This window comes from Bos mutus, chromosome 1 (assembly GCF_027580195.1).
Source record: "Bos mutus isolate GX-2022 chromosome 1, NWIPB_WYAK_1.1, whole genome shotgun sequence".
NCBI lineage: Eukaryota > Metazoa > Chordata > Mammalia > Artiodactyla > Bovidae > Bos > Bos mutus.
The window spans coordinates 97,199,791-97,217,927 of NC_091617.1; the positions used below are offsets into that span (position 1 = coordinate 97,199,791).

At 39.3% G+C, this 18,137-nt stretch overlaps 1 protein-coding gene across 10 annotated transcripts in view; it reads left to right on the forward strand.

The window, feature by feature from the left end:
- Positions 1 to 10,209, forward strand: part of MECOM (MDS1 and EVI1 complex locus) — a 627,600-nt gene extending 617,391 nt beyond the window's left edge. For 9 of the 10 annotated variants that reach the window (XM_070373558.1, XM_070373567.1, XM_070373581.1 and 6 more), the window contains 3 exons: positions 2,619 to 2,855; positions 3,679 to 3,862; positions 8,669 to 10,209. In XM_070373558.1, the coding sequence (XP_070229659.1) occupies positions 2,619 to 2,855; positions 3,679 to 3,862; positions 8,669 to 8,803 (556 nt within the window). In that variant the 3' untranslated portion in view covers positions 8,804 to 10,209. The remainder of the gene's footprint in view (positions 1 to 2,618; positions 2,856 to 3,678; positions 3,863 to 8,668) is intronic. The other variant, XM_070373588.1, reaches the window with a different exon arrangement.
- Positions 10,210 to 18,137: the final 7,928 nt, after the last annotated feature.

Here is an 18,137-nt window from a genome sequence, read left to right on the forward strand (position 1 = left end):
GTTATTCTAAATGTAACTGTCCAATGGCCTATTAAATTAGGATGCTGCACCGTAAATTTTAATGTAGCCTGAAATTAGTTAATGAAAGTTCCATTACTTTTTATCACGCAAGTGTTGTTATTGTCCTCTGTTTTTGATGCTATTAAAAGTCAGAGTTAATTGTTTCAGATAGTTTTCCACTAAAGCAGTATTAAATAAGCCTTATTTTCCAAGATTATATAAAAATATATGATCACTTCTGTTGTTTAGCTTGTATAAAAGTGTCTCTAAGGGAAAGAGGAGAGAATATCTGCTATGGCATGACTCTTCCAGCTTCTGAGAAGCCTGACAAAACGAAACTTTGTGCTGTTGGGCGTATCTCTCCCTCTGCTTGCCCATGTGTATGTGTGTGTGTGTGTGTGTGAGAGAGAGAGAGAGAGAGGGAGAGAGAGAGAGAGAGAGAGGGAGAGATAGAAAGGCAGAGGTGAGGCAGATACTCAGAAGTACAAAGTACTAAGGACAAGTAAGAAAGACAGTCATGATCTTATATTTTAATAATGATAGTTACATGATACAAATAAGAAATATCGAACAAAAAGCACCATTTGTGTTCTGAGACACCTATTCAGACTTCAAACCCTTAGTTGGAAATTTGTGAACCATAAAGCTGCAACATCTGGCTTCAACATGTCTAAACAGCATAGAAGTAAGAAGACTGAGTCATCTAACTTTTCTCCCCTCAACTCCTATCAGACTACTTTTGATGAATAATTTATCTTCTATAAATTGCCACATTTGAAGGCAAAATTAACAAATAGGTTTTCTTAATCACGTTGGCTTTGTTACGTTTGGTTTTCATCCATGCACTCTTTTGTTCTTTTACTTTTTCTTTCATTTATTTTAAAATAACAATTTCGATCCATTCAGGCCAGCAAGTTGGCAGTGTAACTGGAAACTAATAATTTATGTCTGTGCAAAACATGTTTTCATCATTCTTTGATAAAAGAGGTTAAGTGATGGATTGTATAAAAAAAACTTAATGATGATATGACTTTTTCTGGTCAAATGAATTTTTACTATGTGCCTCTGTCACACCCAGGATTGTTTAATTTATGCATTTTTTTTCTGTCCTGGGAAATCTAAATATAAAATTATACTCATTTTTTTTTAAATGTGGAAAATTGATGGGGGTCTATTGCTGGTTTCTGATTTTCCATAACCTGAAAAATAGTTACATTGTGAAAATTGTACATGACTGTAACAATAATTTAGCAGCCTCAGCAAGTTTTCTGAGTTAGTAAATATATAGGACTACCGGATGCCAGCGTGTATGCTAAGTCGCCTCAGTCATGTCTGACTCTTTGTAACCCCATGGACTGTATGTAGCCTGTGTTAGGCTCCTGTGTTTCAGCATGGGATTCTCCAGGCAAGAATGCTGGAGTGGGTTGCCATTTCCTTTTCCAGGGGATCTTCCTGGTCCAGGGATCGAACCCGCATCTCTTGAGCCTCCTGCATTGGCAGGCGGGTTCTTTACCTTTAGCGCCACATGGGAAACCCACCTAGACACCTACAATTGTTTAATTTCTAACAAGCTTTCTGTACTTGGGCAAGTGCCTTAACCTCTCTGATCATATATCTTTGAAAGGAGGAAGTTAGGAGGGATTCAAACATTTATAATTATTTTCTAACAGTTTCATCTTAATCTTGCAATGAAAGAAATTCAGCTTATACATATTTTAATGTTTCCTTTAAAGCCTGAAAAGCTTATCCTCATTTCATAAACGTTCTCAAATGTATTAAATGGGGACTTCTATGTTATTAAACATTTTTTATAATTAAACTTTCGAATTACATATTGCAATCCTTGCCACCACTAAAATATTACAAATGATGCTTTAAATATAATAGGCTTCTTTTGCATCATTATATTACACATATAAACTTCAAAAGATATTTGTACAATGACATTTTTATGTCATTTCCCACCCCAGTGTTATCCTGGGAAACAAGGAATATTTTTACATTCAGACTATCACGGATAATTTGAACAAAGTACAAATAAATGAGTTCTCAATCACTTCCAAGTCTCAGGAGAGTGTTTAAGTGCCGTATACCACCGGTGTCACCTAGAAAGAGCAAATACTGGTTGGTCCTTGGCAGCCACTCTAACACTTTCTTTGAACTCTTAGATTCTCTTAAGCATGCATGTTGAAGCTTTGGCAGTGTTGCTTATGGGTATGAGTTTTCCAGAAATCTGTTCTCTTAAATGGTACCTACTTCTATGGTAATTAGGTAACTTTATATAGAGAAAAACCTGTGTGTGCTTTTTATATCATATATAACAATATCATTTATCAAGCAAAGGCCTGATAAGAAATAGGAGACTAAGATTGTTTTCCCAGTTCTGCCAGAGGTTCCATTTATAATCTGAATAATCACACAATTATTTTTTTCATTTTTCCATTTGTGAGATTACATTTTCCCATGGTTGCCATAGAGCATAAATGATAAAAATTTACTCTAGAAATGTGGAAAACCTAAATTATTGCTAGAAAGACATAATGTTAATAATAGAGCTAACTGCATGTTTTGAAATGACACCAGTAATTGAGCCTGCTTCTTTTTTATGCTTTTGAAAGAATGAATGGCAGTCACTTTAAAGATGAAAAGGCTTTGGTGACCAATCAAAATTCAGACTTACTGGATGATGAAGAAGTAGAAGATGAGGTGTTGTTAGATGAGGAGGATGAAGACAATGATATTACTGGGAAAATGGGAAAGGAACCAGGGACGAGTAATTTACATGAAGGAAACCCCGAGGATGACTATGAAGACACCAGCACCCTGGAAATGAGCTGTAAAGCATCCCCAATGAGGTGAGAAGCAAGGGTGGATCCACAGAGGGTTACGATTCCTGCTGCTCTGCTCTTTCACAAGCACGCTATTCCAGGGCATAAGCAATTTGTGAGCAATGAATCGTAAAAACTATTTGAATTAGCAAGGCATACGCAGTGGATTAATTTTAAAAAGACGGAAACAAAGTGGCCATGAACATAATCCTCAGCATATAAATACATCGATAGATGTGGAACTCTGATTAATCTGAGTAAGGAAGGGTAAATGAAAGGTTAAACAAGTACACAATCACTTATTTAGACTCTACCTATAAAACTCAAAGAAAAATAGAGCTTTGGGCATTATCTAATTTATTCAATTTATCATGTGTTATTCAAATATTATTGAGAGAAATATCACTTTATTTGCTGTATATGGAATCTATATAGATGACAAATGTTTAAAAGGAAAACATTAGCCCAATAATTAAATTGACTGGAATATTATATTTTCATATGAATAATTGGTGCCAACTGAATATCATCATAACTGGCTTTATTTTAAATGGAAATTGTATGAATTCTGTCTCCACTGCATTGCTGACTTCACATGTCATTGACTTTAATTCTTTATCTCATATTCTTGCTTTAGTCATGAAAAATCTTAAAAGAAATATATGTATAAGATACAATATTTGTAAGTTTTTTGAAGAATTCAAGAATCGATGGAGGCTACTTTCTACTGCAAATATAATATGACGTTTGACAAGTGTATGAAATCAAATGAAAAGTGATTTGGTTGGATATCAAACTGAAAAAGAAAAAAAAAAACAACCCTCTGTGCTTTCCCATTGGTTCATTTTAGGTATAAAGAGGAAGAATATAAAACTGGACTTTCTGCTCTAGATCATATAAGGCACTTCACAGATAGCCTCAAAATGAGGAAAATGGAAGATAATCAATATACAGAAGCTGAGGTGTCTTCTTTCAGTGCTTCCCATGTGCCAGAGGAACTTAAACAACCGTTACACAGAAAGTCCAAGTCACAGGTACATACTTTCCTGCAGTATAGCATCCTGGTGACATTGTGCCTTTGACGCCAAAGGCAGATACTCTTTGCAGTGTTCTAGAATCTGAGCAGGTTCAGATGCTTTACTCCAAAGGTTCCTATCTCTGCCTATGACTGAATCCAAAATAGTTAACTGCTACAGCAATTAATATGACTGGATTCTGCACAGAAATTTCTGTGACAAACCCTGACCTCCAATAATCCAACCTTTCCTTTGCAATCACCTTACTTTTGTATAGATGGTCCATAAACATTTGATTGTACCTATTTGGAGTAGGAAATGGCAACCCACTCCAGTATTCTTGCCTGGAGAATTCCATGGACAGTACATGGGGTCGCAAAGAGTTGGACACAACCTAGCGACTAACAATTTCACTTCATTTGTATATTACTTCAGAATTATTTTCTAATTGCTTTATGTCTATAATTTTTGTCAACCTAATTATATTTTGATATTTTTGGAAAGTGAATTCTATCCCCTGTTCTTTTTTCTTACTGTACATAGTTAGTAACTTCCTTTGTAGCTCAGTTGGTAAAGAATCTGCCTGCAATGCAGGAGACCCAGGTTTGATCCCTGGGTTGGGTGGATACCCTGGAGAAGGAAATGGCAACCCACTCCAGTATTCTTGCCTGGAGAATCTCATGGACAGAGGAGCCTGGCAGGCTATAGTCCATGGGTTTGCAAAAGTTGGACATGACTTAGTGACTAAACCACCATACATAGTTAGTATACAAATCAACTAATGATAGAATTTAGAAATAAACTAAATTTAGGAGGGTCAGAGTTGAAATGAATTGCCAAAAGTCTATAGCAACTTAATGGCAAACCTGGAAATTAACCCTATCAGTTTTAAATGAATGAATGAATGGTACCCAAGTTCGATGGGGTTTGCAGCAATCTATCAGCACTATGGTAACCAAAATAAATCCATCTGAGGATCTATAAATATCATTAAAAAGAGCCTCAGTTCTTCTTCCACAAAAAAGGGAATCAGTCCTTTCTGCTTGACATCTGCACTCAACCAGTTTGTTTGCGCAGGTCCTGAAAAGAAGAAGAAAAAAACTTTCTGTCCTAACCATATTTGTTGGTCACTTTGGTTTAATTGTTTGATCCTGAGTTCATTTTGGAGGTGCCCCTACATACCAAACCGTGTGACTGTATTCATTACTACATTTGGAAATTTTCTATTTGGCTGAGATGTTTTGGGCCATCTTAATAGCAAATGTGGTCATATCTCAACTAAAATGGGAAAAACGTTATCCCACTGGGATAGTACCAATTTTAAAATATTAGTAAATTCAATAAAACGTCTTAAGATGTCATGTATGGTAACAGACAAAACAAATGTTTTTTCTGAATTGAAGTGAAAGCAGCCAGCCTCATCTCTGACTAGCTGCACTTCTGTGGGTTTGAGAACATCACTTCACAACTCTGGGTACCATTTTCTTACTGTAAAGTGGGGTGAGTAGAGAAGACGTCTAAGATCCCTTCCTGCTCTATCATTCAATGGTGATAAAAATGAACTTTGCAATTTCTAACGTTAAAAGTAACCCAGCCAGTTTAAACATCTCATTTTCACCTGGAGACAGCCATAAGAAGTGGCTAATGTTTTTTGTTTTTTTTTTTAACTCTTAGTTTCCCATTTTTCCTTCCTTATTGATCAGAGAAACTGGGGAGCCAACTTTTCTTTTTTGAAAAAAATTATTTTCATGATTCCACCCCAAATTATAAGACATTACAAGGCACAATACTGAAAATTCCTGTAATTGTCACAAGTGATAGAAAGCAAAGGGTCCTGGGAACCTAAAAGTATTGGAAGTGATATATTTCAGTACCGGCATTTTGATATATAAAGTCCCTGCCCAATTGGGCTAACAATTACCCTCACGAGAAATACTAGAATTTTGCAATTTTTAACTTGTATTTTTATTGTTACTTTATAATGTCATATCGGAGAAGGCAATGGCACCCCACTCCAGTACTCTTGCCTGGAAAATCCCATGGATGGAGGAGCCTGGTAGGCTGCAGTCCATGGGGTCGCTGAGGGTCGGACACGACTGAGCGACTTCACTTTCACTTTTCACTTTCATGCATTGGAGAAGGAAATGGCAACCCACTCCAGTGTTCTTGCCTGGAGAATCCCAGGGACGGGGGAGCCTGGTGGGCTGCTGTCTCAGGGGTCGCACAGAGTCGGACACGACTGAAGCGATTTAGCAGCAGCAGCAGCAGCATAATGTCATATATATATGTATATATATTTATATCAGTTTGAAAATGGTGACTTTGTTTCATGAGACTTTTTTCTTTCATTCCATTGTTGCTGTCAGTTTTGTGCTGAGCACTGATCCTTGTGCATGAAAATGTTTATTTCCTTTGATTACCAAAAGACAGATATTCCATATTTACCACTTTCTAGAATCTGAATAGATTCAGATGCTTTACTCAAAACTCATACATTTACTCTGTGATTTTTATAGTGATTGAATGGAAAATAGTTGACTAATACAGCAGTGGCTGCCCTCTGCATGGAATTTTCTCTGCAAAACCTATCCTACAAAAAGGTAGTTTCAGGAGGCATGTATGCATGCACACTAAGGTGCTTCAGTCGTGTCCAGCTCTTTGCGACCCTATGGACTGTAGCCCACCAGGTTCCTCTGTCCATGGGATTCTCCAGGCAAGAGTACTGGAGAATTGCCATTCCCTTCTCCAGGGGATCTTCGAGACCCAGGGATCAAACCTGTGGCTCTTATGTCTCTTGCAATGGCAGGTGGGTGCTTTAACACTAGTGCCACCTGTGATACCTGCTGTTTCAGGGTGCGTGCATGTGTGCTATGTCCCTTCAGCCATGTCCGACTCTGTGCGACCTTATGGACTGTAGCCCGCCAGGCTCCTCTGTCCATGGAATTGTCTAGGCAAGAATACTGGAGTGGGTTGCCATGCCCTTCACCACAGGTAGTTTCAGGATAACAGGTATTATTCACATCAGGCACGCTAAGCTAAACACTTTATGTAAGTTAGTGCTTGTGGTTCCTCCACAACCGTTGGAAGTAAGTTGTTATTATTATCCACATTTTATACGAAGGAAGTAACCTTGAAAGATTAAGCAACTTGCCCAAGGTCACACAGCTAGTTGAATAGAGGCAGGATAGAAGCCAGGATTAAAACTTAGGATTTCAAAATTTTCTCTCTGCTCCCTTTTCTTTTTCTAAATACCAGAATGAGTTTTGTTAAAACCATGTCAGACTAATCTTTTATCTTGATCTGTAAATGTGAGTACATAATGAAATAAAGTTAAGTGCTCATTTCACCCATACTTTAAACCTGAAAAGGAGAAGGACTCTGTATTATTTATCCTTAACATCCTAGGACCTAGCACAGTGCCTGGCATAGAGTAGATGCTTAAGAAATATTTTTTAAACGTCTGCTGAGATTTTGTGGAGGTCCAAAAGGCAAATTGCATGCAGAAAAGTCAAATGTGTACATTTAGAGCAGTGACCCAGCAAATCAAAATCAGCCCGAGAGGGCAGATTTTCTAACTGTATGCCATGATTACGGAAGAAACCACAGACCGGCCACATGTCTCAGCATGACTCCTAGAGATGAAATTCTGCTTCACAACAGAGGCATTTTGTCTTTGTTTACCGACAGTGGAATGTCTTTGGCAGGACTTTAATGATTCCACTTCAGCAGCATTTTGACAAGCAAGTTAGCAATGGATGAGACCAACAATAGCAAATCAACAGTGAAAAGTTCACTCCCAAGTCAAGACCAAACATTTCATTTGAATATTTGACTTGGCAGCAAATGGGGAGATTCTCTGAACAGTTATTTAGAATTTGACATGATAATAGGTAAGAGAGTACTTCCTCACAGAGCACCCCTGTACATCCTCTGTCTGGCAAACCCTGGAGCCCAGGGGTGAGAACTTTATTGGGTCTTGTGATTTGTTTGAGTTTTTGGTAGAACCTACTTGATCTACCTCGATTTTCAAGGTCTTTGAGTGTCAGCATTGAATATTTCAAGCTTGGAGGGGAAGAGGAGAGAGGACACTGGATTTGGGCAGATAAGCTTTTATTGATGACTTTCCTGGTGGCTTGGATGGTTAAGCATCTGTCTATAATGTGGGAGACCCGGGTTCGATCCCTGGGTTGGGAAGATCCCCTGGAGAAGGAAATGGCAATCCACTCCAGTACTATTGCCTGGAAAATCCCATGGACAGAGGAGCCTGGTAGGCTACAATCCATGGGGTCGCAAAGAGTCGGACACGACTGAGCGACTTCACTTTCTTTCTTTCAGTGTCTAGTTAAGTGACTTTGGGCAAGTCTTTTCACCTTCAGGGCTTTCAGTTAGTCTGTGGCATGCTTCCTCTAGATGCTTCCACAGTGCTGTCAAGGCAGAGTTGTCTCTTATATGTATTTTCTGTTTCAGTTGTAAGCATTCAGTAATATTTTGGGTGAGTCAAACATGTACATCAACAGTGAAAGGGTGGTTATTATATTTATGGCTGGGGAGGGGGATGACTCCTGTTTCTTAATGGAGGCATAATTGTCATTCTAGGTAGGATCATTAATTTTTTGTTCTGCAGATTGTGTCACTTTTGTGGCCCTGAGGCACTGAAGGCCAGCAGTAACTCCATGCCATTGTAACACACAAGAAATGTCCCTCCCTTTTCCCAACACACCCATGAGGGATGCTCCTTCTCAGGAGCATTCACCCAAGATAGCCTTCAAATGAAAAGCGATGTTTTTCAAATGCCATTTACCGATTCTCTCCTTTCTACCCCAGGCATACGCTATGATGTTGTCGTTGTCCGACAAGGAGTCCCTGCATTCTTCATCCCACAGTTCTTCCAACGTGTGGCATAGTATGGCCAGGGCCGCAGCAGAATCCAGTGCCATCCAGTCCATAAGCCACGTATGACATTCTCAAGGTTGACCAGAGTGGGACCAAGTCCCACAGTAGCATGGCTCTTTCACATAGGACTATTTAAAAGACTGCTGAGCAGAATGCCTTAGAAACCTGAAGGGTCACTCATGTAAAGTCTGGGGACCTTAAACGGAAGGATTAAAAAAGAAAAGAAAGAAAGAGAAAGAAAGAAAGAAAAGGAAACTATTTATTCTCGATATTTTGTTTTGCACAGCCAAGGCAGCTGCTGACTTCTGGAGGATCAATGCGACTTAAAGTGATTCAGTAAAAATGAAAACCTTGCTGGGCAGAAGGCGTCTTCCCATTCACCTTGCCCTTGGGAGTGGGTGGGTGAGAGGAGCAGTTGAGATGGCGGCATGAACACTCCATAGAAACTGAATTCTTTTTTTGTACCTGACACATGATTGGGAACAGTTGCTTTTAATTACAGATTTAATTTTCTTGCTTTGTTAAAGTTTTTATGTAATTTAACCCTTCGAAGACAGAAGTAGTTGAATGAAATGCACACTTGATTATTATAGAAACTGATAACAGGGAGTTGCCCATTAACTTTTGCCTTCTTTAAGTACATTGTTTAAAACTAGGGAACAAGGGTATGTGTATATTGTAAACTATGGATGTTCAGATGCTCAGAGAGGTTAAGTCAGTGAAGTAACCTGTTCATCACCAGTACGGCTGTACCACTACACTAATAGAAGGTTTGCCAAATCCTTGTAATAACATCTTAATTTTAGACAATCATGTCACTGTTTTTTAATGTTTAATTTTTTTGTGTATGTTGCGTGTATCATGTATTTATTTGTTGGCAAACTATTGTTTGTTGATTAAAATAGCACTGTTCCATTCAGCCACTACTTTCTGACGTCCGAGGCACACCCCGTTTTGAATTGCAAGGACCAAGGTGACTTGACCTGTGTATGGGAGTGCCAAATGGTGTTTGGCTTTTCTTAACATTCCTTTTTTTGTTGTTTTGTTTTCCTTCTTAATGAGCTAAATACGAATAGATGCAACTTAGTTTTTGTAATACTGAAATTGATTCAATTGTATAAACGATTATAATTTCTTTCATGAAAGCATGATTCTTCTGATTAAAAACTGTACCCCATATTTTATGCTGGTTGTGTGCAAGCTTGTGCGATGTTATGTTCATGTTAATCCTATTTGTAAAATGAAGTGTTCCAGACCTTATGTTAAAAGAGAGACGTAAATAACAGACTGTATTCAGTTATTTTGCCCTTTATTGAGGAACCAGATTTGTTTTCTTTTTGTTTGTAATCTCATTTTGAAATAATCGGCGAGTTGAGGTACTTTCTTCCAATGCTTTGTACAATATAAACTGTTATGCCTTTCAGTGCATTACTATGGGAGGAGCAACTAAAAAATAAAGACTTACAAAAATGGTTATTTTTCCCACAGTGTTGTATTTTCCCTTCTCATGCAATTTTCGTTTCCCTTTGGGATCCAGTGATTTAAAGATATGCCGTCTGGGACTCTGATGTCCTAACAGATACATGGAATGTAGAGCATGTGTGTATAGACATTTGAGATGACATGAAAGATAGCCCTGGGCCCATGGGGAATTGGACTCTCTTCCACTCATTGCTCTGGAATTTCTCCATGTGGTGCAAAGTCAGGGCTCAGGTGCAATAGTACAGGGTCCTTAGGATTACCCCACATCTGCAGTACCCATTTTAGTTAGGACAGAGCAACCTAGTTTTTTTTCTTCTTCTTTATTTTACATAGTACATGCCAAAAGGTGTTCTGTGCTTATTTTTGTTTTTAATAACCCAAATTCTGTTAACTGATTCACAGGAGGATGGGGACCCTTTAAATTTTCGATGATCATTTTAAGTCTTTGTTCACATCAAAATATAATTTTTTTCATGATTAGAATCAGAGGGTAGATATGATTTTGAGTTTTCTTTCTTTACCCCCACCAAAAAATTCACTGTATATTGCTACAAATTCTTCAAAATAATCACTTAGCAGTTTCTCCATTTTCCATGGGATTGACCTCTTATGATTTCTTTAACCATTTCACTTCTGTTGAAAATTTATGTTTTCTGCTTTTCAGTAGTGTAAGCAATGCTATTTTAATTTTCATGGGAGTAATTTTCCTATGTGTTCATATATGTATGCACAGGTTTGAACCGTGATGAGTGGTATTTCCATATTATAAATTCTCTAGTGGAGGAGCCATTATGAATATTTTTTGAACCTTAAATATTATGCCAGTTGTTTGAGAATGTGGCTTTTCAACCAAGCCAGCTGTAGAGGTTTCAACAAGGTCTGCAGATTAAACAAGTATGACACATAGAAGTAGATCCCGACTAATTTCCCTGTTTGTTTATTTATTCTTTCTTAGCCAAATTGCCAGATATGGAGAAACTTCCTACATCCTTTCTAAATGTCAGTAGTATAAGAATTAAATACGGGGGAGAGGGGATAAATATTGCTTTTTAAATAGAAAATGGGCACGGGAAGTATTCAGAAAATATACTAAAACTCTAAATCTGGTCTACACAGAAAGAGAAGAAGAATCTAGTGTTTGAGACATAAGAACAACACATTCAAGAAAGTGGAGACTGGGAACGTGTTATGCATTTCCCTTTGTTTTAAAGAAAAAACCTATAAATTCTGAAGCTGTTTGAATATTCTCAACGCTACTGAATTCTTGTTAGATTCTGAGCATGACAGTTGTTTGCTAATGCTTAGCCCCTCCAAATTCCAAAGAGGTTTTCAAGCCTCACATTTCTGCTTTCTTTTACATTCATCTCACCGTGTGGTGTCCTGCACCACACGGCCCTGTGGGGAGACCATGAGATGGGGTGGAGACAATGTTGGATTTGGAAGGTGAAGACCTGAGTTTAAGTTCTGGTTCTATTTCTTTGGTGGCTTTGAGGTCTTAGGCAAGTCATATACCTTTCAAAATCTTATCTGTAAAACCAGGGTAATAATACCTGTTTCTCCTGCTACTGTACTAGGTTTCTGTGGATGTTGAAAATCAAAATATATTTTTAGAAATATTTGGGAAAAGTTGAACACATGCAGGCACTTCATAATTTTTATGGTGGTAGTTAAGAGAATAGAATGTGCGTCTGTGTGTGTGTTTATACACATGTGTTTATACTATGTTAAAAAGTTTTTAGAATATAACAGAAATCTAGAGTATACAAAAGTGGATATGGACCTTTTTTGGAAAAAACTATTGAAATATAGTTGATTTGCAATGTTGTGTTAGTTTCAAGTGCATAGCAAATTGATTCAGTTATACATATGTGTGTGTGTGTGTGTGTCTGTGTGTCTGTGTGTGTATTGTTGTTTACACTCTAAGTCACATCCAACTCTTGTGACTCCATGGAATATAATCTGCCAGACTCCTCTGTCCATGGGATTTCCCAGCAAAAATACTGGAGTGGGTTGCCATTTCCTTTTCCAGGGCATCTTCCTGACTCAGGGATGGAACCTACATCTGCATTGGCAGGCATATTCTTTAACCACTGAACCACTAAGGAAGCCCATATATATTTCTCTATATATATATGTATATATATGTTCCTTTCCAGATTCTTTCCCCTTTCAGGTTATTACAAAATATTGAGTATACTTTTCTGTGCTATACAATAGGTCCTTGTTGGTTAGCTATTTTATATATAGTAGTGTATATCTGTTAATCCCAAACTCCTTATCATGTTTCTTGAATAAATATGTAGCTTGGAAAAATAAGAAAACTCAGCCCTTTGAGAACATGAGCCATCCAGTCTAATTGCTGTGTGCTCTCCAGAAATTCAAGGACAGTTAAGAAAACACATTCAAAGAATAAGCACGCACATACTTTTATTTTCAGATAATGACCATCAACGAATCATTATTTTTTATACAGAATAAATAAAATGAGCTATTCATTTTTAAAACTGACTGTTATGCCAGTGTCATGCTAGGAATGTGTACATCCATTAGCTCCATTAATCATCGCAGCAAGCCTGCATGCAGGAAGTATTATTCCTGTTTCACAGATGAGGAAACTGGAGCTTAGAGAGTCTTAGAGCCTATTCTACTGCCACCCTGCTGGGAACGGGCTGGCTGAGAATCCACAGGTGCCAGGCTCCTTAGCCCACGCTTAGTCAAGCATCTCAGACCTCTGGGTTCAGGAGCAACTGAAGAAGTCCAAAAAGATCTGTTCCAAACCAAGGCTATGTGCCAAGAGAGGCACAGGTCTAACAAGGCTATGTCTCCAAACCAAGAGAGTAAGGTTGTTGGAGATTCAAATATGCCCCAGAGACATTTAAACATCTGAGTCTTGACTGTGAAGAGGTTGAAAGGTAAGCGCCAAACAGTGGTTCCTGGGCTTTTTCTATTCAGATTATTTCAAGTCAGAACCATAACACTTGTCCTCTTAAAAGATCCTAAATACTTCCTTAATAGGAGGGAGGTCTGAGTCATTTTGTTTGCATATTTTTAACAGGTAGCTTGAATGTCTTCCTTATCCCTTTTCAAACAAAAATTTACTCCAAACTTACACTTGAAATTATTAACATGACATGAGTTAAGCCCTTTCTAAAATAGTTAGCAGACTCATTGTGAGAAAAAGCAAAAGTGAAGGCAAGTAGAGTTGATAGTGTACTTATTTCATATTCTACAGGTTCAAAGAATTATTAATCGAAGGATTATGGGGAGAAGTGGGATGATTGAAAAAAAAACAACAACTAATAATCTGGGTCCAGAAGACCCAAAGAGAGTTTAGAGAGCCAACCAGCTCTTCCCTCAGGAGACTTTGGTTAGTATCTAATTGTTCATTATAGTCTGCATAATTCATTTATGAATACAAGAGATTCTCCTTGGTGCAACATTTAGAAAATGATTAAAATATTTATAAAAAGGAATGTAGAATGGAAACCATCAAAAAATCCAGAAAATAAAAAGTGCTGGCAAGAGTGGAGAAATGGGAAACTTTGTGCACTGTTGCTGGGAATGTGAAATGGTGCAGCTACTATGGAAAATGGTATGGCAATTATTTTTAAATATTAAAAGGAGAACTACCATATGATCTAGCAATCCCATTTCTGGGTATACATCCAAAAGGAAAGCAGAATATCAAAGAGATTTTGTCCATTCATATTCATAGCAGCATTATTCACAATAGCCGAGAAGTAGAAGAAACTCAGGTGTCCATTGATGAATGAGTTAGACAAACAAAACATGTAGTATACAGACCATGGATGTGGAGGAAATGGAAACCCCCTCCAGTGTTCTTGCATGGAAAATCCCATGGACAGAGGAGCTTAGCAAACTACAGTCCATGGGGATGCAAAGAGTTGGACAGGACTGAGCAACTGACCATGCAAGCACAAACAATAGAATATTAGCCTTAAAAAGAAAGAAAATTTTGATACATGCTACAACAATGGTTCAACTTTGAGGACATTATATTAAGTGAAATAAGCTAGTCACAAGAAGACTAATACTGTGATTTCACTCATACGAGGTACCTGGAATTAGTCAAATTCATAGAGCTAACTAGAATAGTGGTTGCAGTGGCTGGGAACTTGGAGGGATGGGGATCTGTATAATGAGTATAGAATTTCAATTTTGCAAGATGCAAAGAGTTCTGGAGGGGACTTTCCTGCAGTCCAGTGGTTAAGACTGCATTTCCAATTCAGGGGATGCAGGCTTGATCCCTGATCAGGAAACTAAGATACTAGCCACATGCCACGTGGCCTAAAAAGAGAGAGAAAAAAAAGGGGGGTTCTGGACATTTGTTGCACAACAGTGTGAATGCACTCACCACTATTGAACTGTACACTTAATATGATTAAGATGATAAATTTTGTGTTATATATGTTTTTACCTAAAGAAACCTGAGCACTGAAGAATTGATACTTTTGAACTGTGGTGTTGGAGAAGACTCTTGAGAGTCCCTTGAACTGCAAGGAGATCAACTAGTCCATCCTAAAGGAGATCAGTCCTGGGTGTTCATTGGAAGGACTGATGTTGAAGCTAAAACTCCAATACTTCGGCCACCTGATGCGAAGAGCAGATTCATTTGAAAAGACCCTGATGCTGGGAAAGATTGAGGGCAGGAGGAGAAGGGGGACAACAGAGGATGAGATGGTTGGAGGGCATCACCGACTCAATGGACATGGGTTTGGGTGGACTCCGGGAGTTGGTGATGGACAGGGAGGCCTGGCGTGCTGTGGTTCATGGGGTCACAAAGAATCGGATGCAACTGAACTGAAAGTAAAAGAAAAAAGAAATAATGCAATACCTCTCTATATGGTTCCTTAAGGTGAAAGAACCTAATTCTATTCAGCTCAAACAGAAATGAATTACCAGGTGCATATTAGAGGGCTCATAACAATTGAAGGGAAAGCTGGGGACCCAGGCCTAGATCATAACCCAGAACTATTGGGTACCCAAGCTGCAAGCCACAGGCAGCCTCTTAGCCTGCTGTCATCAAGATGAATTATCAACTACCATTATGTTCAACATTTTTTTTTTTTTTTTGTCAATTTGGGTCTAGATTAAAATTCTAGAGATAGAGCATGAAAATGGCTCTACTTAAAATCCTACTTGATTAAGAGTACCATTAAACTCATCTAAAAGTATGGGGCAGAAAAGGCTAGTCCCCATATAGCCAGATTGAGAGAATCGTCCCAAACAAGTGAGAATCAATTATGGATGTCAAAAACAACAGTCCGCACCATCTGAATGACAGGAGAACTAACAAACATGTAAAGGCTAATATTTTCAGTGTAGGACAGAGTTTGGAAATGTCAAGGGCAATCAGGTGTAACATGATAGCACATGCAAAACTAGAACTGTTCCAAAAAACAGAGGACTTACAGTCCTCAAAGGAATAACTGCTTCAGTGAATTCTTGAAGTAAGGATTGTGGTAATATTTTTTTAAGTGCTTCAACTGTAACTCCTACTGATGACTGTATTGCCAAAACTGGCAATAAAACTGTAGCCCAAGTAGTCACGTGTTACCCAGAATAAAATTGAATTGATTCAACTAAAGCATTTGTCTGAATCAAGAGCATGCAGAAAGCCAGTGCCCAGAAAGGAAAGCCGCTACGCTATGCTAAGTCACTTCAGTCGTGTCTGACTCTGTGCGACCCCATAGACGGCAGCCCACCAGGCTCCCCCGTCCCTGGGATTCTCCAGGCAAGAACACTGGAGTGGGCTGCCATTTCCTTCTCCAATGCATGAAAGGGAAAAGTGAAAGTGAAGTCGCTCAGTCGTGTCCGACTCTTAGCGACCCCATGGATTGTAGCCTAACAGGCTCCTCCGTCCATGGGATTTTCCAAGCAAGAGTACTGGAGTGGGGTGCCATTTATTTTAAGCAGAAAGGGACTGAATGCAAAGGGTTGCATACAAAAGCACTGGAGGGGCTCAAGAGAAAGATGTAAACCAGAGACCAGGAAGTGGCTGGTGACCCTCACTATGGAGTTGTGAAACCAGGGCTCTGCAGGTAGGATCACACTTTCTTCTGCCTTCTCATCTCCCACCAGTGCCTTCCATTCACATCACTGGAAACCAACTGGGAAGAGAGTCTGGGGAGTGAGGTTTTCAAGCACTCATTCCCTTGTGATACAGATAAATAATAGGAAAGGTGCTGAGTATCAACAGACTGTGTCAGACATAAGACCACTCAAACTACACATACTAGTTTAAGTGGGAAAATCTTCCAATATTTCCCACTATTTTTAGAATGTATATCAAGACATCATCATGGCCTCCAGGGCCCTCCATGACCAAGTTTTTGCCAACCATTTTTCCAGTGGTCATGTATGGATGTGAGAGTTGGACTGTGAAGAAAGCTGAGCACCAAAGAATTGATGCTTTTGAACTGTGGTGTTGGAGAAGACTCTTGAGAGTCCCTTGGACTGCAAGGAGATCCAACCAGTCCATTCTGAAGGAGATCAGCCCTGAGAGTTCTTTGGAAGGAACGATGCTAAAGCTGAAACTCCAGTACTTTGGCCACCTCATGTGAAGAGTTGACTGATTGGAAAAGACTCTGATGCTGGGAGGGATTGGGGGCAGGAGGACAAGGGGACGATAGAGGATGAGATGGCTGGATGGCATCACTGACTCAATGGACGTGAGTCTGAGTGAACTCTGGGAGTTGGTGATGGACAGGGAGGCCTGGCGTGCTGTGATTCATGGGGTCGAAAAGAGTCGGACACGACTGAGCAATGGAACTGAGCTGAACTAGTCTGTTCCATTTGCCTATCTGTCTCACATGTATTTTCTCCTTTCAGTCACCAAATTCATCTCCACTTCCAAGGACTTCACACATTGTGCTCTGTGAACTGCAGACTTCCTTTTGCCTTCTTCTCAATGCAGAACCCCTCTCCCTCAACTTCCCCCTGCTGCCATGTTCTTGATTGGCTAAATTAATTTACTCTTCAGTTTCTAAGACTGTCATCAAGTATACCAGCTCCAAGTAAATATAATATGTCTAGCTGCTGTTAACGGAGAAGGCAATGGCACCCCACTCCAGTACTCTTGCCTGGAAAATCCCATGGACGGAGTAGCCTGGTGGGCTGCAGTCCATGGGGTCGATAAGAGTCGGACACGACTGAGCGACTTCACTTTCACTTGTTTCTTCAGAGAAACTTTGCTGATAACTCCTCACTCTTCTTTACAAGTAAATGTTGTAGTATGTTGAATGTAGTATGTTGTAGTTTCTCATCAAATCATTTACCTCGTGTTCAGTGTGTCCATTACAATTTGTAATTGTATATATGTTGGGACGTCCCTGGTGGTCCAGTGGTTAAGAATCTGCCTTCCAATTCAGGGAATATGCAGGTCCAACCCCTGGTCAGGAAACTAAGATCCCACATGCTATGGGGCATCTAAACCCATGATCTCTAGAGCCCACAAGACGAAACTAGAGAAGCCTGAGAGGAAATCAACTCTGAGTATACATTGGAAGGACTGATGCTGAAGCTGAAGTTCCAATACGCTGGCCACCTGATGTGAAGAACTGACTCATTAGAAAAGACCCTGATGCTGGGAAAGATTGAAGGCAAGAGGAAAGGGGACAACAGAGGATGAGATGGTTGGCATCACTGACTCAGTGGACATGAGTCTGAGCAAACTCAGGGAGACAGCAAAGGACAGGGAGGCCTGTCATGCTGCCATTCATGGGGTCCCAAAGTGCCAGACACAACTTAGTAATTGAACAACAATGAGCTAATTTGCTTCAGTTGTGTCTGACTCTTTGCGACCCTGTGGACTGTAGCCCACCAGGCTCCCCTGTCCTTGGGATTTTCCAGGCAAGAATACTGGAATGAGTTGCCATTTCCTTCTCCAGAGGTTCTT